Below are 15,101 nucleotides of genomic sequence, written 5' to 3'. Positions count from 1 at the left end.
ATCAATAAATCAATCCAAGTGTGTGGATAGTTTTGACCTCAGGCTTAATAAGTTGCCACTTTGCGAGCGACTGTTATTTAGCTTTTTTTTGCTTACAGTGCAAGCGCTCGCAAACTTGTCCCGTTCCCTGTTCAAACAAAAAGGCGAGGAGCTCTTGATCTCAAATTACGGGGCAAGTAAAGAACCTCAGGAAACGAGCCTGGCAGTCGGGTCAGCTCTCACTTCCCGCTAACCTCGGCGCAAGGTCAATTGGAACCTGGCCTCTATCTATTTTAAGTAGAACATGGTCCGTCTTCCAAGCTATGTGCGAATGGTGCGTTAAGACAAATCTGTCACTTGGGACCGAACAATGATGAAACATCCGATTGCAGGATTATGCACGAATATTGCCGCTGTACTTTGATGCACATTCCAAACTAGTGTATGATGATCCAAACTGGTGTGTGATCGATGCGCTCTCTCGCTTTCCTTGATCTTTCCCGATTGGTGCTGCCCTTGTGCTGTGCAGACAGGCCCTCCCCGTCCTGTCACCGAGAGGCAGAGTGTGTTGCAATCATCATATATATATTTAAAAAAAAAACTATTTCCCTTTCGATGCTAAATTAGGGTTTATCCTTACGTCAGAGTTCACTGAGAGTGGGCGAGAGCGTCCTCTGTACGTAATGCCTGTATCAGAAAGAATCGGAAAGGCAAGCCAGAGTCACTTAAACACTGCGAGGCAGGAGCCGATTGTTTTTTTTAAAGCACAGTCAGTGACTGGGAGGCTGACAGTCACCCACATGCACCAGAATCGGCCCCAGGAAGCAAGCAAACCTCCCAACGTGGATGTGCAGCGACTAGGGAAGTGATTTTTTAAATATTAAAAGAGCTAGAAAACCTTTTCATTGGAGTTTCCTCTCCCCCCCCCCCCCCTCAAAAAAAGTTATTTTTTTTTTGGTTGTGTGTTTCCTTGGGATTTTATAGCAGGATTTACAGAATTAACTGTTATTAAGGAAGAATTCGAAATCATCCGGTGTGAGTGATGGAGTGCAGCCGGCTGTGGATTTGCATCCCCGTACTGATGGTTTGGGGCTTTCTTGTTGCGCCGGGCGAGTCTCAGAGGGGTTTCGGCGGGAGCTCGGCGCAGCTTTCCGCTCACAGAAGCGGACACGGGATTGTCTCCAATTTGACAGCGACCAGGACCAGATTGGCAGTCCACAGCACGGCGCGGCGAGGTCCGGAGAGGAACCCCGCTTCATTGCGGCCGTCGGCCGATGTCGGTGTCCCGGTCTGGTCCCGGACACTGAGCCAAGTGTCACCTGGCCGCGGCGGAGCGCCCAGTTCCCGAGAGAGCAACGCCCGGCGGCTCGGACCCAATGTCGCCGGGGCCGGCGGCGCAGCCTCCAGCCGGAGACCCGGTCCTGCCTCCGCCAGGGCCAGCCGCCCGATCGCATCCCGGGTCAGCGCCGTGTCATCCCGGGAGAGCGGCCGGATACATCCCGGGACAGCCCGGGCCAGCAGACCGACCCCGGCCCGGCACAGTCGCCCCGCTGCCGGCTTTATTTCTGACGCTGCCGGCAGTTCTGGTGCATCCCAGGAGAGGAATCCCGCTTCCACCGCCGACAGCAAGCCTTCACCTGCCCGGACCAGCTTCTTGTCTTCAAGTCATCTGAGGAGCCGGCTGACGGCGAGCGCTTCCCAGTTGAGGAGCAGGCAGATCGCCAGACAAACCCCGGGGAAACGTACACCCAGCAGGAGACTGATAGGGTGAGAATTGAAAATATCCTATTCAAAAATAGCTTGTGCATACATAACAATAGTCACTGCACTCCAAAACAGGCACCGCGCTGTGTCTCAGAGAGGCACCGTATAAACAGATATCGCCCACCGCTTGGGTGGTGTAATAGTGGGTATGAAGTCAGCGACGGATCTTCACTTTGTGCACTCTTTCATTATTGCATTTATTCTGAAAATTATATTTAATTAAATGAAACCTTCCAAATTAAAAAAAAAACCATGCTGCCTTCAGATAACTTTAGCATTAGCCCGCCCTTCCAGAATATTGTTTTCGAATGTCTGCTCTTTCCCGCGCTGTATTCAAGTTTATTTCCCTGTAGTTTCAACTGGTACCGAGCGTGTCAGCCTGGGTTTACAGGTGGCGCGACCGTATCGTGCAGACAATCTTTCCACGTGTATTTCTGGTCCCCCCCCCCCCCCCATTCTGTCTTGCCAGTAGATTAACATTCCCAAATTCCTGGAGAGTTGACACACTATGTTGTAGGTGGGTGCCGTTCCCAACGGTGCCCGGGAGACTGGCGTTTAAAGATGTATTTAGAATGAGCCTGTTACTCTAAACATCAAATTTAGAGTCACTGCCCTGAACTGACTCACTCCCCGCTTCTGATCGCCGGCTCCCCCGAGGAGTCCTGGCTTTACCGTGTCCATTCCCTCCACATGCACCGGCGAGTCAAAGTCTGGTTTTTTTTTTACGGCAGTTTAGGAGTTAAAATTGAACCGCGTGTACGGAGAAAGCGATTCACATTTTGTAACTGGATGGATTACAAATGCACGTCTGGGTTCGCTGCAGCCGCACAGTAAAGGACTTTGTTAAAGTAGCTCAGGACTTGTGATCGGGCACATGAATAAGTCCTAACAGGAGGGCTGCTTGTTCGGCAATCGTTTTAAATCATTTATTTTTCGGCGGTGCGGCTTGTGTTGAGCTGTCAAGTTGAACCGACATGATCAGAACGGCCGATGGGTATTTAGTATGTGAGGTGTAGATTGTGCTAGAGGTGTACCTATATACACATCGGCGAAGTCTCTTTTGAGATTGTAGTTTTTCTAACCCTCAAATCTTTTAACACAAGACTTTGTTTTTTTTTAATGAAATGTAGTTCCAGAAGTGTTGGCCTTTTTGAGGCAGTTGCTTTGTGTTGGTCCACTTGGTCAGAATCTGTTCAGAGATTCCCATTTCTCCGCCCAATGCCATCAGCAAGGTAACGCTCTCCCGCCCCGTGCACCGTTTGGCTCCAGGGCAAGGAAAGGGAGCCCGCTTTAATGAGCTGCCCCAGAATGAAATCACAAACCTCGGCTTTAATGACTTCATGCTCTTGAAAAACCGGCGGCGCCAACCAGCAAACTTGCGAGGGAAGGCTGGGGAGGGGGGGGGGGGGGGGGAGGCATTTCGTTCGTTGCTTCGGGGAGAAACATGGGCTATAATTCACAATTAGCCATCTCCTGCCCTGGCTCTTTGGCCGATGCCAAGTTTCCAAAGACCGGTGATAAATAGCGAAAGTGCACCCCTTCACAACAAGTTCTTCTGGGTGCCTTGGGAAGGAGGAGCCGGCAGAGTCTTCACAATTACCTCAAAGTAAAGCATATCCTAAATAAGCAAATACGACTAATAAGCAAATCCTTTTTGAAACAAAGGCGACCCACGCTGTATTGCTGCACTCGGACATGTCGCTGAGTTCGTTGTATGGGTTGTGGTCTTTTTGGATGTTTTTTTTGCAGCGTGGCGCTGTTTTGTACTTTTAACTTTCCTCAAGTTCTTTCAGCTTTTTGAGATCAAACGAGGAGGGAGCTCAGTCCAATCCCACAGAGATCACTTAAGCCTCGCAGTGTCTTGTTTCAAACGGCCCTTGTTGCTTTTCACAAAGTTGGAGGGGGGGGGGAGCAACTAACAGAAGATTTTTCTTTCGGGACGGGCTGAAAGAAATATGTACACACACACAGAGTGTGCATCTATCCCAAGGTCATGGAGAAGCAGCAAGTCTCTGCATTGCCACGGTCAGACCAATGCCAACATTAAGATTTTATGAGACTGATTGCAAACTCATTGAAATGATTAGAATGGTGTTTAAATTATTTTACAGTGAGATAGATAGACACAGGAAGCGAAAAAGTGAAACTTGACAGGTTGGATCTCATTCCCTACCATTCTTCCACGTTTCTCTATGTACTTTAAAGACCCGCGCCGTGATTGGTTTTTTATGGAGTTAGGTTATCTTGGAGAGAAAAACAATGTGTTAAAAACGCCAAAAAGGTTAAATTGCGAGAATCCAAAACAGTAGTAGTCATCGATTTTGCTACACATTTTGTAAAAGTGTTTTGACGTTGCTCCAAAGATGTGATTCCTGGAATGTTGAAAATACCAATGAATATTTTTGTAGCTTTTGCACAAGTCTTCCTCTATTTATCCCTGTGGAATTTTGCAAGACAATAGGTCTTCCTTTTATTTATTTTTGGGGGGATTTTGAATGAAATAGTGATAACAGGCAAGGGTAAGAAGAAAACAATCAAAAACACAAACAGGAAAAATACCTAAAAGAAGTCGACGTTTATACAATTTCCAGCAGAGAGCAATATTGCAACAATAACAAGCTTAAGTACAAGTTTATAACAGTCACATATTTGAGGTACATGTCAGCAAAGACTGGAAGGCAATGATGTACCAAGAACAACAGGAGGTCAATTAAAAGTACAGTGGGTCTTCCACAGGAAGGCCCAAGATACAATGCAGTGTGTTGGGTGTGATATGATGGATCTGGCCCCTTACAGCATCATGGTTCATCATGATCAAGTTAAGGGATAGGTCCAAAAGATACGCAAGAGGAAACGCACTCCTTCACACCCTCTCCAACACAGACGTTACCGTTGGCTGTTGCCACATTTGTGAGCAACAATGGAGAGAGTTTTATCTGACATATATACTGACTTGGGACTGCTTGTTGCACTTCTTTCCTCAACACTTACATAACTCACATAGGTCATAAAAACTCACTCCAGCCACCATTAAAAAAAAATTGCCCTGTACCTTATAGAATCCTAGAAATCGTAGAAATTTACGGCACAGAAGGTGGCCATTCGGCCCATCGTGTCTGTGCCACTGAGAAAGAGCTATCCAGCCTAATCCCGCTTTCCAGCTCTTGGTCCATAACTTTACATAGAAACATAGAAGATAGGAGCAGGAGTAGGCCATTCGGCCCCTCGAGCATGCTCCGCCATTCAATGCGATCATGGCTGATCATCCAAGTTCAGTACCCTGTCCCTGCTTTCTCCCCATACCCCTTGATCCCTTTAGCCTTAAGAAATATATCCAACTCCTTCTTGAATATATTTAATGAATTGGCCTCTACTGCCTTCTGTGGTAGAGAATTCCACAGGTTCACCACTCTCTGGGTGAAGAAATTCCTCCTCATTTCTGTCCTAAAAGGCCTACCCCTTATCCTTAGACTGTGACCCCTGGATCTGGACTCCCTGACCATCGGGAACATCCTCCCTGCACCTAGTCTGTCCAGACCTGCCAGAATTTTATAAGTTTCAATGAGATCCCCTTTCATTCTTCTAAACTCCAGCAAGTACAAGCCCAATCGTCCCAATCTCTCCTCATACGTCATTCCTGCCATCCCAGGTATCAGCCTGGTGAATCTTCGCTGCACTCCTTCCATGGCAAGAATATCCTTCCTCAGATAAGGCGACCAAAACTGCACACAATACTCAAGATGTGGTCTCACCAAGGCCCTGTACAACTGCAGCAAGACATCCTTGTTCCTGTACTCAATCCCTCTCGCTAAGAAGGCCAACGTACCATTTGCCTTCTTAACCGCCTGCTGCACCTGCATGCTTACATTCAGCGACTGGTGCACAAAAACACCCAGGTCTCGTTGCACTTCCCCTTCTCCTAATCTATTGCCATTCAGATAATAATCTGCCTTCCTGTTTTTGCCACCAAAGTGGATAACCTCACATTTATTCACATTATATTGCATCTGCCATGCTTCTGCCCAATCACCCAACCTGTCCAAATCATCCTGTAGTTTCTCGGCATCCTCCTCACAGCGCACATGCCCACCCAGCTTTGTGTCGTCTGCAAATTTGGAGATATTACATCTAGTTCCCTTGTCTAGATCATTAATATATATTGTGAATAGCTGGGGTCCAAGGACCGATCCCTGCGGTACCCCACTAGTCACTGCCTGCCACTCGGAAAAAGACCCGTTTATTCCAACTCTTTGCTTTCTATCTGCCAACCAGTTCTCTATCCAAGTCAATACCTTGCCCCCAATCCCATGTGCCTTAACTTTACACGCTAATCTCTTATGTGGGACCTTATTGAAAGCCTTCTGAAAGTCCAAATACACCACATCCACTGGTTCTCCCTTATCTATTTTACTAGTTACATCCTCAAAAAATTCCAGTAGGTTTTGTAGGTTGCGGCACTTCAAGTACATATCCAGATACTTTTTAAATGTGATGAGGGTTTCTGCCTCTACCACCCTTTCAGGCAGTGAGTTCCAGACCCCCACCATCATCTGAGTGAAAAGAGGTTCTCCTCAATTGCCCTCTAATCCTTCTGCCAATTACTTTAAATCTATGGCCCCTGGTTATTAACCTCTTTGCTAAGGGGAATAGGTCCTTCCTATCCACTCTATCTAGGCCCCTCATAATTTTATACACCTCAATTAAATCTCCCCTCAAACTCCTCTGTTCCAAAGAAAACAAGCCCAGCCTATCCAATCTTTCCTCATAGCTAAAATTTTCCAGTCCTGGCAACATCCTCGTAAATCTCCTCTGTACCCTCTCTAGTGCGATCACATCTTATAGAGAGCGATTTGTTAAAAGTAGGTTGCGAAAGGTCTAAGCAGGAAGTTTTCCATATGAGAGAATCATGTGTTGCTACAGGAGTAGATCAGATTGTTCATCAAATGGATCACACTCCTACTGCCACCGATGGATTGCTAAAAGAACAGGTTCCAATGGAACAGTTTAATTTTGAGCCATGTAATATATGTGACGCCCTCCCCTCCCTGCTTTTAACTATGCGTAAAATAACAGCAAAGTGCTAGATTCTCCATTTTCCTTTGTCAAAAAAAGAACATTTTTTATCTTTCATCTTAATTTACATTTTCCAAAGAAATCACGGGAAGGCATGATTTTAAAACATGCAATTCCCGAGAATGCGACTTCTTTCACAGGAATACAACAGCAAGCAATGGTGGCACACCTATAATAACGATCCTTTAGTGCTTTTCAAGGAGCTAATGAGCCACTTCACTGGTATTAATCTGTAGAACACACAATGGCAATTTCAGAAAATCGTATTTAGCGTTTGGATCCTAGGGATGCTAGTAAACTCTATTATGGACAAACATGAGCAGATCTTTGTGGGGGAAGCAGAGCCCCCAAATATTTAAATAGTGTTGGAGGGCACGGCTGCATATTATTGGAAGAGTGCCACGGGTGAACGACTCACAATCACAGGATTATTTTAGAGGTTTGGAAGAATTTGCCTGATTTAAAGAAGAGCACAAAGGTAAGGGATGAATAGTACTGCAAAGTAGTAGCATAGAATATATGTATGGGCATGAAAGAAAATAGTTGTTAAAAGAAATATTCAAAAATCACTACCAACACAGAAAAACGATATAAGAATTAAGAAGCATTTTTGCTTATATATCATGGTATTGGTCACTTTCTATCGCATAATATGGGAGAGTGAGTCGCTGGCTTTGTGGTAGCGTTCATGCCTCTGGCTCAGAAGGTGCAGGGTTTCAAACCCCTGCTCACAGACAGTCCCAGCGCCGGCTCTGAAATCTGAGTTGGCATCCAGTGGGATGCTCGCGACCAGTGGGTGTGGGTAAGCCCCCCTCCGCCTCATCATATGGGTTATGGGAGCCCATAACACTCTTCCTAACGACTGGTATAAGGATGGTTACGGGCGTGGAAAGAGCATTCACGTCACGGCCAGTCAGTCTGTTGATCAGTCTGTGAATCCTTCCGCTACTTCGCACTATTCTCCAAGTATGAAAAACAAATGATAAAATGGGGTTAAATGCCAGCTTCACGCACAGAAAATAAGCCGTCTTCTTTTGATATCCAAAAACATTGGAATAGACATTATGGGGGTGGGCGGCTGGGGAACTCCAAAAATGATCTCGTTTGGCTCACAGAAGTCACCCATCGCCACCTTTAATTGGTTCTTCTGTTAGGCATCCAGCATGTCCTCCTGAAATTGACAGGCGTCTCTTTAAGCATGTTAGTTATGGTCCTGCACTTGTTTTGGGACCCAAATGCCCTTTTCAACAGCTCTGGCATCCTACTTGTCAATTCTGTATTAGTCACAGGCCTCATGGGCATGAGCAACTATCTTCAGTGACATTTAAAGGGATCATCTGCTGTTCTCAGGTAAATCACTGGTTAGTTTATTGGGACTGCTAGTGTGCTGCTTTTGAGCTTTTTGGGGAGTTTTGACTGCTGGAACTGACAGTAATTGTTTGTAAAAGTAATTTGGTATGTCAGCAAAAGGTTTTGTCCAGCGGCTTCTGGTATACTTTTGATTGGCTTCAATGGGTTTGGTGCTTGCTCTGCTATTGTGCCCGGAAGAGGAGGAGGAGGAACAGGTTAGAGTCCAGGGAGCTGTAACTGTGGAGAGGAGAGGCAGAAGGTGGGCAGCTGACAAGAGAGGCCCAGGAGCAGTGTGTGAGGAGGCTATGCTTTACCAGGGAGGCTGCCACAGAGCTCTGTCACCTGATGCACCAACTACAGGTCACGTGCAAGGTGACATAGCCTCGTCTGTTCTGAATTCGCCAGATGACGGATGTGCTCAAAGCCAATGACTTCATATCCTTCACATGAAGCAGGATGACAGGGCTCTGGGCTTTGCTAAGATTGCAGAATTCACCCAGGTGCAGGGTGACATGAATCAGTCATTCATGAAAGAAAGACTTATGAAATAATACTGAGCGGCCTGCGGGTGGCGCTGTCCAGGGAGAGTATAAATACTCGGGCACAGACCCAGCTTGTGCAGGACATTCTTAACAGGACCTAGTGACGGACTCAACTAGACCTCCATGTTGTAAAACAGTTGATTAAAGCTTTGTTTAATGCTTAGACCACGTGCCAAGTAATTTTCTTACGTCACAGGGCATCATCAACTCCACACACATTGCCTTGCGTGTGCCAGTAGAAGAGCCTGGAATCTATATGATTAGGAAGGGACTTCACTCACTGAGCATGCAACAGCATGCAGCACATTATGCAGGCCTGTGCCATGTTTCCTGGTAGCAGACATGATGTCTTTATCCTGCGCCAGTCCTCAATCACTCCTCCCTTTCATCCCAAACATCGGGTCAGAGGCTGACTGCCTGGGGACAAAGGCTATCCTCTCCAGACCTGGCTAATGATACCTCTCAGCAACCCAAGCACAGATGCAGAGATGAGATGCAATCAGTGCTATGCCTCCACTCGAGCCCTGATAGAACAGACCACAGGCCTCCTAAAGCAATGCTTGTGCTGCCTAGATTGGTCTTGAAGTGTCCTCCAGTATAGTCCTCAGACAGTCTTCAGGATTGTCATTGTCCGCTGCAAGCTGTACAACTTTGCCATCCAGAGGGGCCAACCCATCGAGCCAACTGCAGAGGAAGATGTGAAGGCGGAGGAGTATACGCAACAGGAAGACAGTGAGGAGGATGAGGAAGAGCAAGGCCTACCTATTCTGTCAGCTGCAAGAGCTCTTTGAAAGCAACTCATCCAGGAGAGCTCTGGCTGAAAACTTACTATTCCCCTGCACCAACAGTCCCTTCCAACATCAGTCCTCCGCCATCCTTAGGACTGCAGTGATCCCAAATAAACATGGGGCTTTCAGACAGAACACATTGCGTGATCATCAAATACTCACCAAATAAACTCTGCACAACAAGAAGTTCAAAAAGTAATGTAATTTACAGTGATCTTTACACTTGCCATGAACTACTCTTCACCCTGGTGCAACCCCCTAGTGCCTGTCTTAAATGCTCTTCTTCTTACTCTCGCGCTCCTATGAAGAACTCCCCGAGCGGCATCAGTTTGGGGTGTACAAGGCTGCTCTGTTGCCAGTGAGGGATTTTGGGAAGGCTGTGGCCAGTGACCTCGAGGAGCTTGGCAGTGAGAATGCCTGGCTGCAGACGGGGAAGACTGGCCCACCTGGCTTTGCGGCACCAGGACATAGGAACATAGGAACAGGAGTGGGCCATTCAGCCCCTCGAGCCTGTTCCGCCATTCAATGAGATCATGGCTGATCTGTGACCTAACGCCATATACCCACCTTTGGCCCATATCCCTTAATACCTTTGGTTAACAAAAAGCTATCAATCTCAGATTTAAAACTAACAATTGATCTAGCATCAATTGCCGTTGTGGAAGAGAGTTCCAAACTTCTACCACCTTTTGTGTGTAGAAGTGTTTCCTAATTTCACTCCTGAAAGGTCTGGCTCTAATTTTTAGACTACGGCCTCGGATTGATCCTGGTCGAGGGGGTGGCGGGGAGTAAGCGAGCTGATATCCTGAGAGAGGCAGCATGCACCTCTCCCATGGTGATACTGCCAACTCGCACAGGGCGGTGCCTCAATAACCCCACTAATCTGCAGGAGAGCAAACTGCAGGTATGCTTCGACATCTTGGAAACCCCATCAATGTCTTTCCTTCAAGCTTAGTAAGCTGCAAGAAATGGTGGAGACCAGAGTCTGCATGGCCTCAGTATACACAAATTTAACCTATCTGCTCTAGGTTTTTCGAGATTAATTCTACTGCATATGTTGAATGAACTGGAATTAATAAATTCAGTTTGAATAAAGACAATTTGAACTAAAAATTGCTCGCCAATGAAAAAAGGGTATAAAATCTTCAGTTTGATTATCTGTTTCCCATTAGTTTTCCTAACAACATTAGCTACATACAGTGCTAAAATCTTACATTTTCTTAGCTATAGAGAAAAGCCTCTCAATCTCAGCTATGCCGGTCTTCCTGGCCTCAGCTATATAGAAACACCTCAGTCTTATCTGTTACATCTTGTTTAGTCTTTAGAGGTTAGATTCGTAAGTAAATGGGGGCGCCTCCAATCTCCATTTTGTATTCTAAACTAGATGAACTCCCAATCACCAAATCAACCTGAACTCACTGCAGCCCTTGGAATCAGGCCTAGGCCAATAGAGAGCTAGATGGACTCTTGCCAGTATAAATTGGGAGGTAGACTAGGGTGCCAAATCCCACACACTCCAAAAACGTGGTTGCTGATGCCTCGTCTGCTCTCACCCTACCACATTTGGCTTACTTTCCTCATACCGTGATTTTTTTTTTGTTGCATTAGTTGCAGACTACATTTTTCATTTTATTTTCTGTTTAATCTTCATTATCCAGTACAGACAGCGGAATTACTGTAAAATCCACTGTGCTGGAAAACAATGGGGTGGGTTGGCGAGGGGGGTTGAGGGTGGGGGGGAATCAACGGTGGTGTTTATTTTTTTTCTACCCACTGGTTCATAAAACCACTCCTCAATGCGAATGAGGCTGTTCCATGACCCAGTAGTAAAACAGATGTCGAATTAGCATATGAATCCAATGTCCGACGTGAAAAGTAACCTAGGTACTGAACATCCATCTGTCTTGAGCAGCCAGCACTTTTAGATCCAACAAAAGTTTAATTCAAACGCAAAACACACACAAACAATTCAGATAAGCTGTCTATTTATCAAAATAGCCTCAATGGAGTTGGGCTTGGCAACAGCTAAACAAGTTTAACGGCTGAACAGCTGTAGCCTCAAACTGCTTTGTTAAATTAAGTTGTGGCTTTGAAATATTGAACAGAACCAGCAAGTACAGCATCAAACAGCCCAATTGCTGATGTACCATGACACTATGAAAATTAACCACTGAACCTTCTTGAAGCTTGTGCCCAAAATCTCACTGTAACGCGTAAGCATCTAAAAACTGCAGCACAGCTGCCGCCCAAAACGTTGGAGGCAATGGTGAAATAGAAAACGTTCGTTATGAAGATCTATGGGGAGGAAGGGGGGAGGGGGGGGGATGACTTCTGCCCATGAAATGGTTGATCTGACGATTCTTGATGAATTTCCAAGTGAGTTACAGTGAGCTCCACAAGGGAGGCACAAATCATATCCTGTAGATATTCACTCTGTTTTCTGTTTATATCACGCTTTCCAATTTAAACAAGTAGCACTAAGGAGTTCACCATCAACAACAAAATGGACAAAGCAAAAAAGCAAAAGCACCTCGAAGTTAATCATAATGACTTGAGATTTTTTAAAAGGAGTCCTGCTGGTGAGACTCACTCTTTAATTGGGTAAAGTGGTTAAGGAAAAAAGATGGGTTTAATGGTGCACGATATGTTCCTTTTGTGATTTGCTTCTTGTGCAGCTGGAAGCACTGCGATTGTTAATTAGGCTATTGTGTGATGCAGATTTGAACACATGTTTGAAATATTTTCTTCAAACGGATTTTCAAAGGAGCAAAATAGTTCCTGTAATTAAAATGTGATGTGATGAAGTCATTTCCATGAAATATGAAAAATATTTAATGGAAATGACAAGATCACATATGGTGTAAATAGCTGCCTTCTCCTGAAGTCTGATGAAGCTGCCACTTCTCTCTACAACTCTGACTGCCTAATTAGTAACTTACTACGCATCCAGAAAAACAATGGGCTTTCGTGCAATGTATATTAAACAGAGGGAATTTCAATGAAGGAGTCAGATGACATCATAAAAGATACGAATGCAGCTCTAAGCTCTGAAGTCATATTAAACTCAGTCCTTGTCAGCCGGGGCTCAGTGGGCAGCACTCTCACCTCTGAGATAGAAGGTCATGGGTTCAAGTCCCACTCCAGAGACTTGAGCACCAAAATCTAGGCTGACCCTCTAGTACAGTACTGAAGGAGTGCTGCACTGTCGGAGGTGCCGTCTTTCGAATGAGATGTTAAACTGAGGCCCCGTCTGCTCTCTCGGGTGGACGTAAAAGATCCCATGGCACTATTTCAAAGAAGAGCAGGGCAGGGGAGTTAACCCCAAGTGTTCTGGCCAATATTTACCCTCAACCAACGTAACAAAAACAGATTATCTGGTCATTATCACGTTGCTGCTTGTGGGAGCTTGCTGTGCGCAAATTGGTTGCTGCGTTTCCTACATTACAACAGTGACTACACTTCAAAAAGTACTTCATTGGCTGTAAAGTACTTTGGGACATCCTGAAAGGTGCTATATAAATGCAAGTCTGTCTTTCTTTTTTATATTTTTAACAAGACTAGTGAATCTCCCATGGCACTATCCAGAGTAAGTTAAAGGATACAATATTTTATCAAGACAGGAGCATTATACCTTGTAATTTGCAATGTACTGTTTAGCTGCTATGATGGAGTTGCATTGAACCTTGCCTGCCCTGTTAACGCCAAAAGGTATTATTGCTGTAGCTAGTTACATCTTGAGGTCATTTTGAGTTTAATTATGGTACAGCATATCTTGAAGTCGATGACTGGCTTTTGTTTTTTAAATATTTTTTATTAGTGTGACACAGAAATTTGCAAGTACAATATGTGATGCCTCAAGTATGATGGATATGTCTCAACATTTTTATATACTAGCACATGACCTGTGGCATTGCACAGAAGTTTTGCTGTTGCAACTTGGAGTGTTGGGTGGCAGTAAGAGGATGAGGTACATATTTCTGTTGAAAGGATTTGGAAAGAAGTTAGTGAGAGCTATATTCAGAGACAGTGAACTAAGTGTTTTTGATTACTTCCTGAAAAGCAAGTAAATAAATGGACTGATCAATAAATAATTTTGTATTCACCCTGTGAAGATGGATTAAAGAAGAAAGAAAGAAAGAAAGACTTGCATTTATATAGCGCCTTTCACGACCACTGGACGTCGCAAAGCGCTTTAGAGCCAATGAAGTACTTTTTGAAGTGTAGTCACTGTTGTAATGTGGGAAACGCGGCAGCCAATTTGCACACAGCAAGGTCCCACAAACAGCAATGTGATAATGACCAGATAATCTGTTTTTTGTTATGTTGATTTGAGAGCTAAATATTAGCCAGGACACTGGGGATAACTCCCCTGTTCTTCTTCGAAATAGTGCTATGGGATCTTTTACGTCCACCTGAGAGAGCAGACGGGGCCTCGGTTTAACATCTCATCTGAAAGACGGCACCTCCGACAGTGCAGCGCTCCCTCAGCACTGCATTGGGAGTGTCAGCCTAGATTTATGTGCTCAAGTCCCTGGTCTTGAAACAGTAAATAATAATGCTAAAAGGTCTAAGAGTGTTAAAAAAACAAGCTTGAAGGCTTTGTGTCTTAATGCGAGGAGCATTCGTAATAAGGTGGATGAATTCGCTGCGCAAATAGATGTAAATGGATATGATATAATTGGGATTACGGAGACATGACTCCAGGGTGACCAAGGCTGGGAATTCAACATCCAGGGGTATTCAATATTCAGGAAAGACAGGCAAAAAGGAAAAGGAGGCGGGGTAGCATTATTGGTTAAAGAGGAGATTAACACAATAGGAAGGATATTAGCTCTGGTGATGTGGAATCTGTATGGGTAGAGCTGAGAAATGCCAAGGGGCAGAAAACGTTAGTGGGAGTTGTATACAGACCCCCAAACAGTAATGCTGAGGTTGGGGGTGGCATTAAATGGGAAAATAGAGACGCGTGCAATAAGGGCACAGCAGTTATCATGGGAGACTTTAAACAACACATAGATTGGGCTAACCAAATTAGTAACAAATACTGTGGAGGAGGAATTCTTAGAGTGTATACGGGATTGTTTCCTGGACCAATATGTCGAGGAACCAACTAGAGATCAGGCCATCTTAAACTGGGTATTATATAATGAGAAAGGATTAATTAGCAATCTTGTTGTGCGAGGCTCCTTGGGGAGGAGCGATCATAATATGATAGAATTCTTCATTAAGATGGAGAGTGAAGTACTTGTCTCAGAGACTAGGGTCCTGAATTTCATTAAAGGAAACTATGATGGTATGAGGCGCGAGTTGGCTAGGATGGATTGGGGAAAGTTACTTAAAGGGGTGATGGTGGCTAGGCTACGGAAAACATTTAAAGATTGCATGGATGAACTACAGAATTTGATCATCCCTGTTTGGCATAAAAATAAAACAAAAAAGGTGACTTAACCATGGCTAACAAGGGAAATTAGGGATAGCATAAGATCCAAGGAGAAGACATATAAATTGGCCAGAAAAAGCAGCAAACCTGAGGATTGGGAGCAGTTTAGGATTCAGCAAAAGAGGGCAAAGGGATTAATTAAGAGGGGGAAAATAGAATATGAGA

The 15,101-nt window shown here is 44.9% G+C and overlaps 1 protein-coding gene across 1 annotated transcript in view; it reads left to right on the top strand.

Moving 5' to 3' along the window:
• Positions 1-679: 679 nt before the first annotated feature.
• Positions 680-15,101, top strand: part of LOC147109099 (latent-transforming growth factor beta-binding protein 2-like) — an 817,740-nt gene continuing 803,318 nt past the window's right edge. The window contains exon 1 of the mRNA XM_086002712.1: positions 680-1,746. Within this exon, the coding sequence (XP_085858838.1) occupies positions 1,022-1,746 (725 nt within the window). The 5' untranslated portion in view covers positions 680-1,021. The remainder of the gene's footprint in view (positions 1,747-15,101) is intronic.

Source organism: Somniosus microcephalus, chromosome 12 (genome assembly GCF_052327205.1).
Source record: "Somniosus microcephalus isolate GS21.2 chromosome 12, FLI_Smic_1.0, whole genome shotgun sequence".
In the NCBI taxonomy this organism is placed as follows: Eukaryota; Metazoa; Chordata; class Chondrichthyes; order Squaliformes; family Somniosidae; genus Somniosus; species Somniosus microcephalus.
Note: the sequence above shows the minus strand (reverse complement) of the source record. Positions and strands in the feature narration are given on the sequence as shown.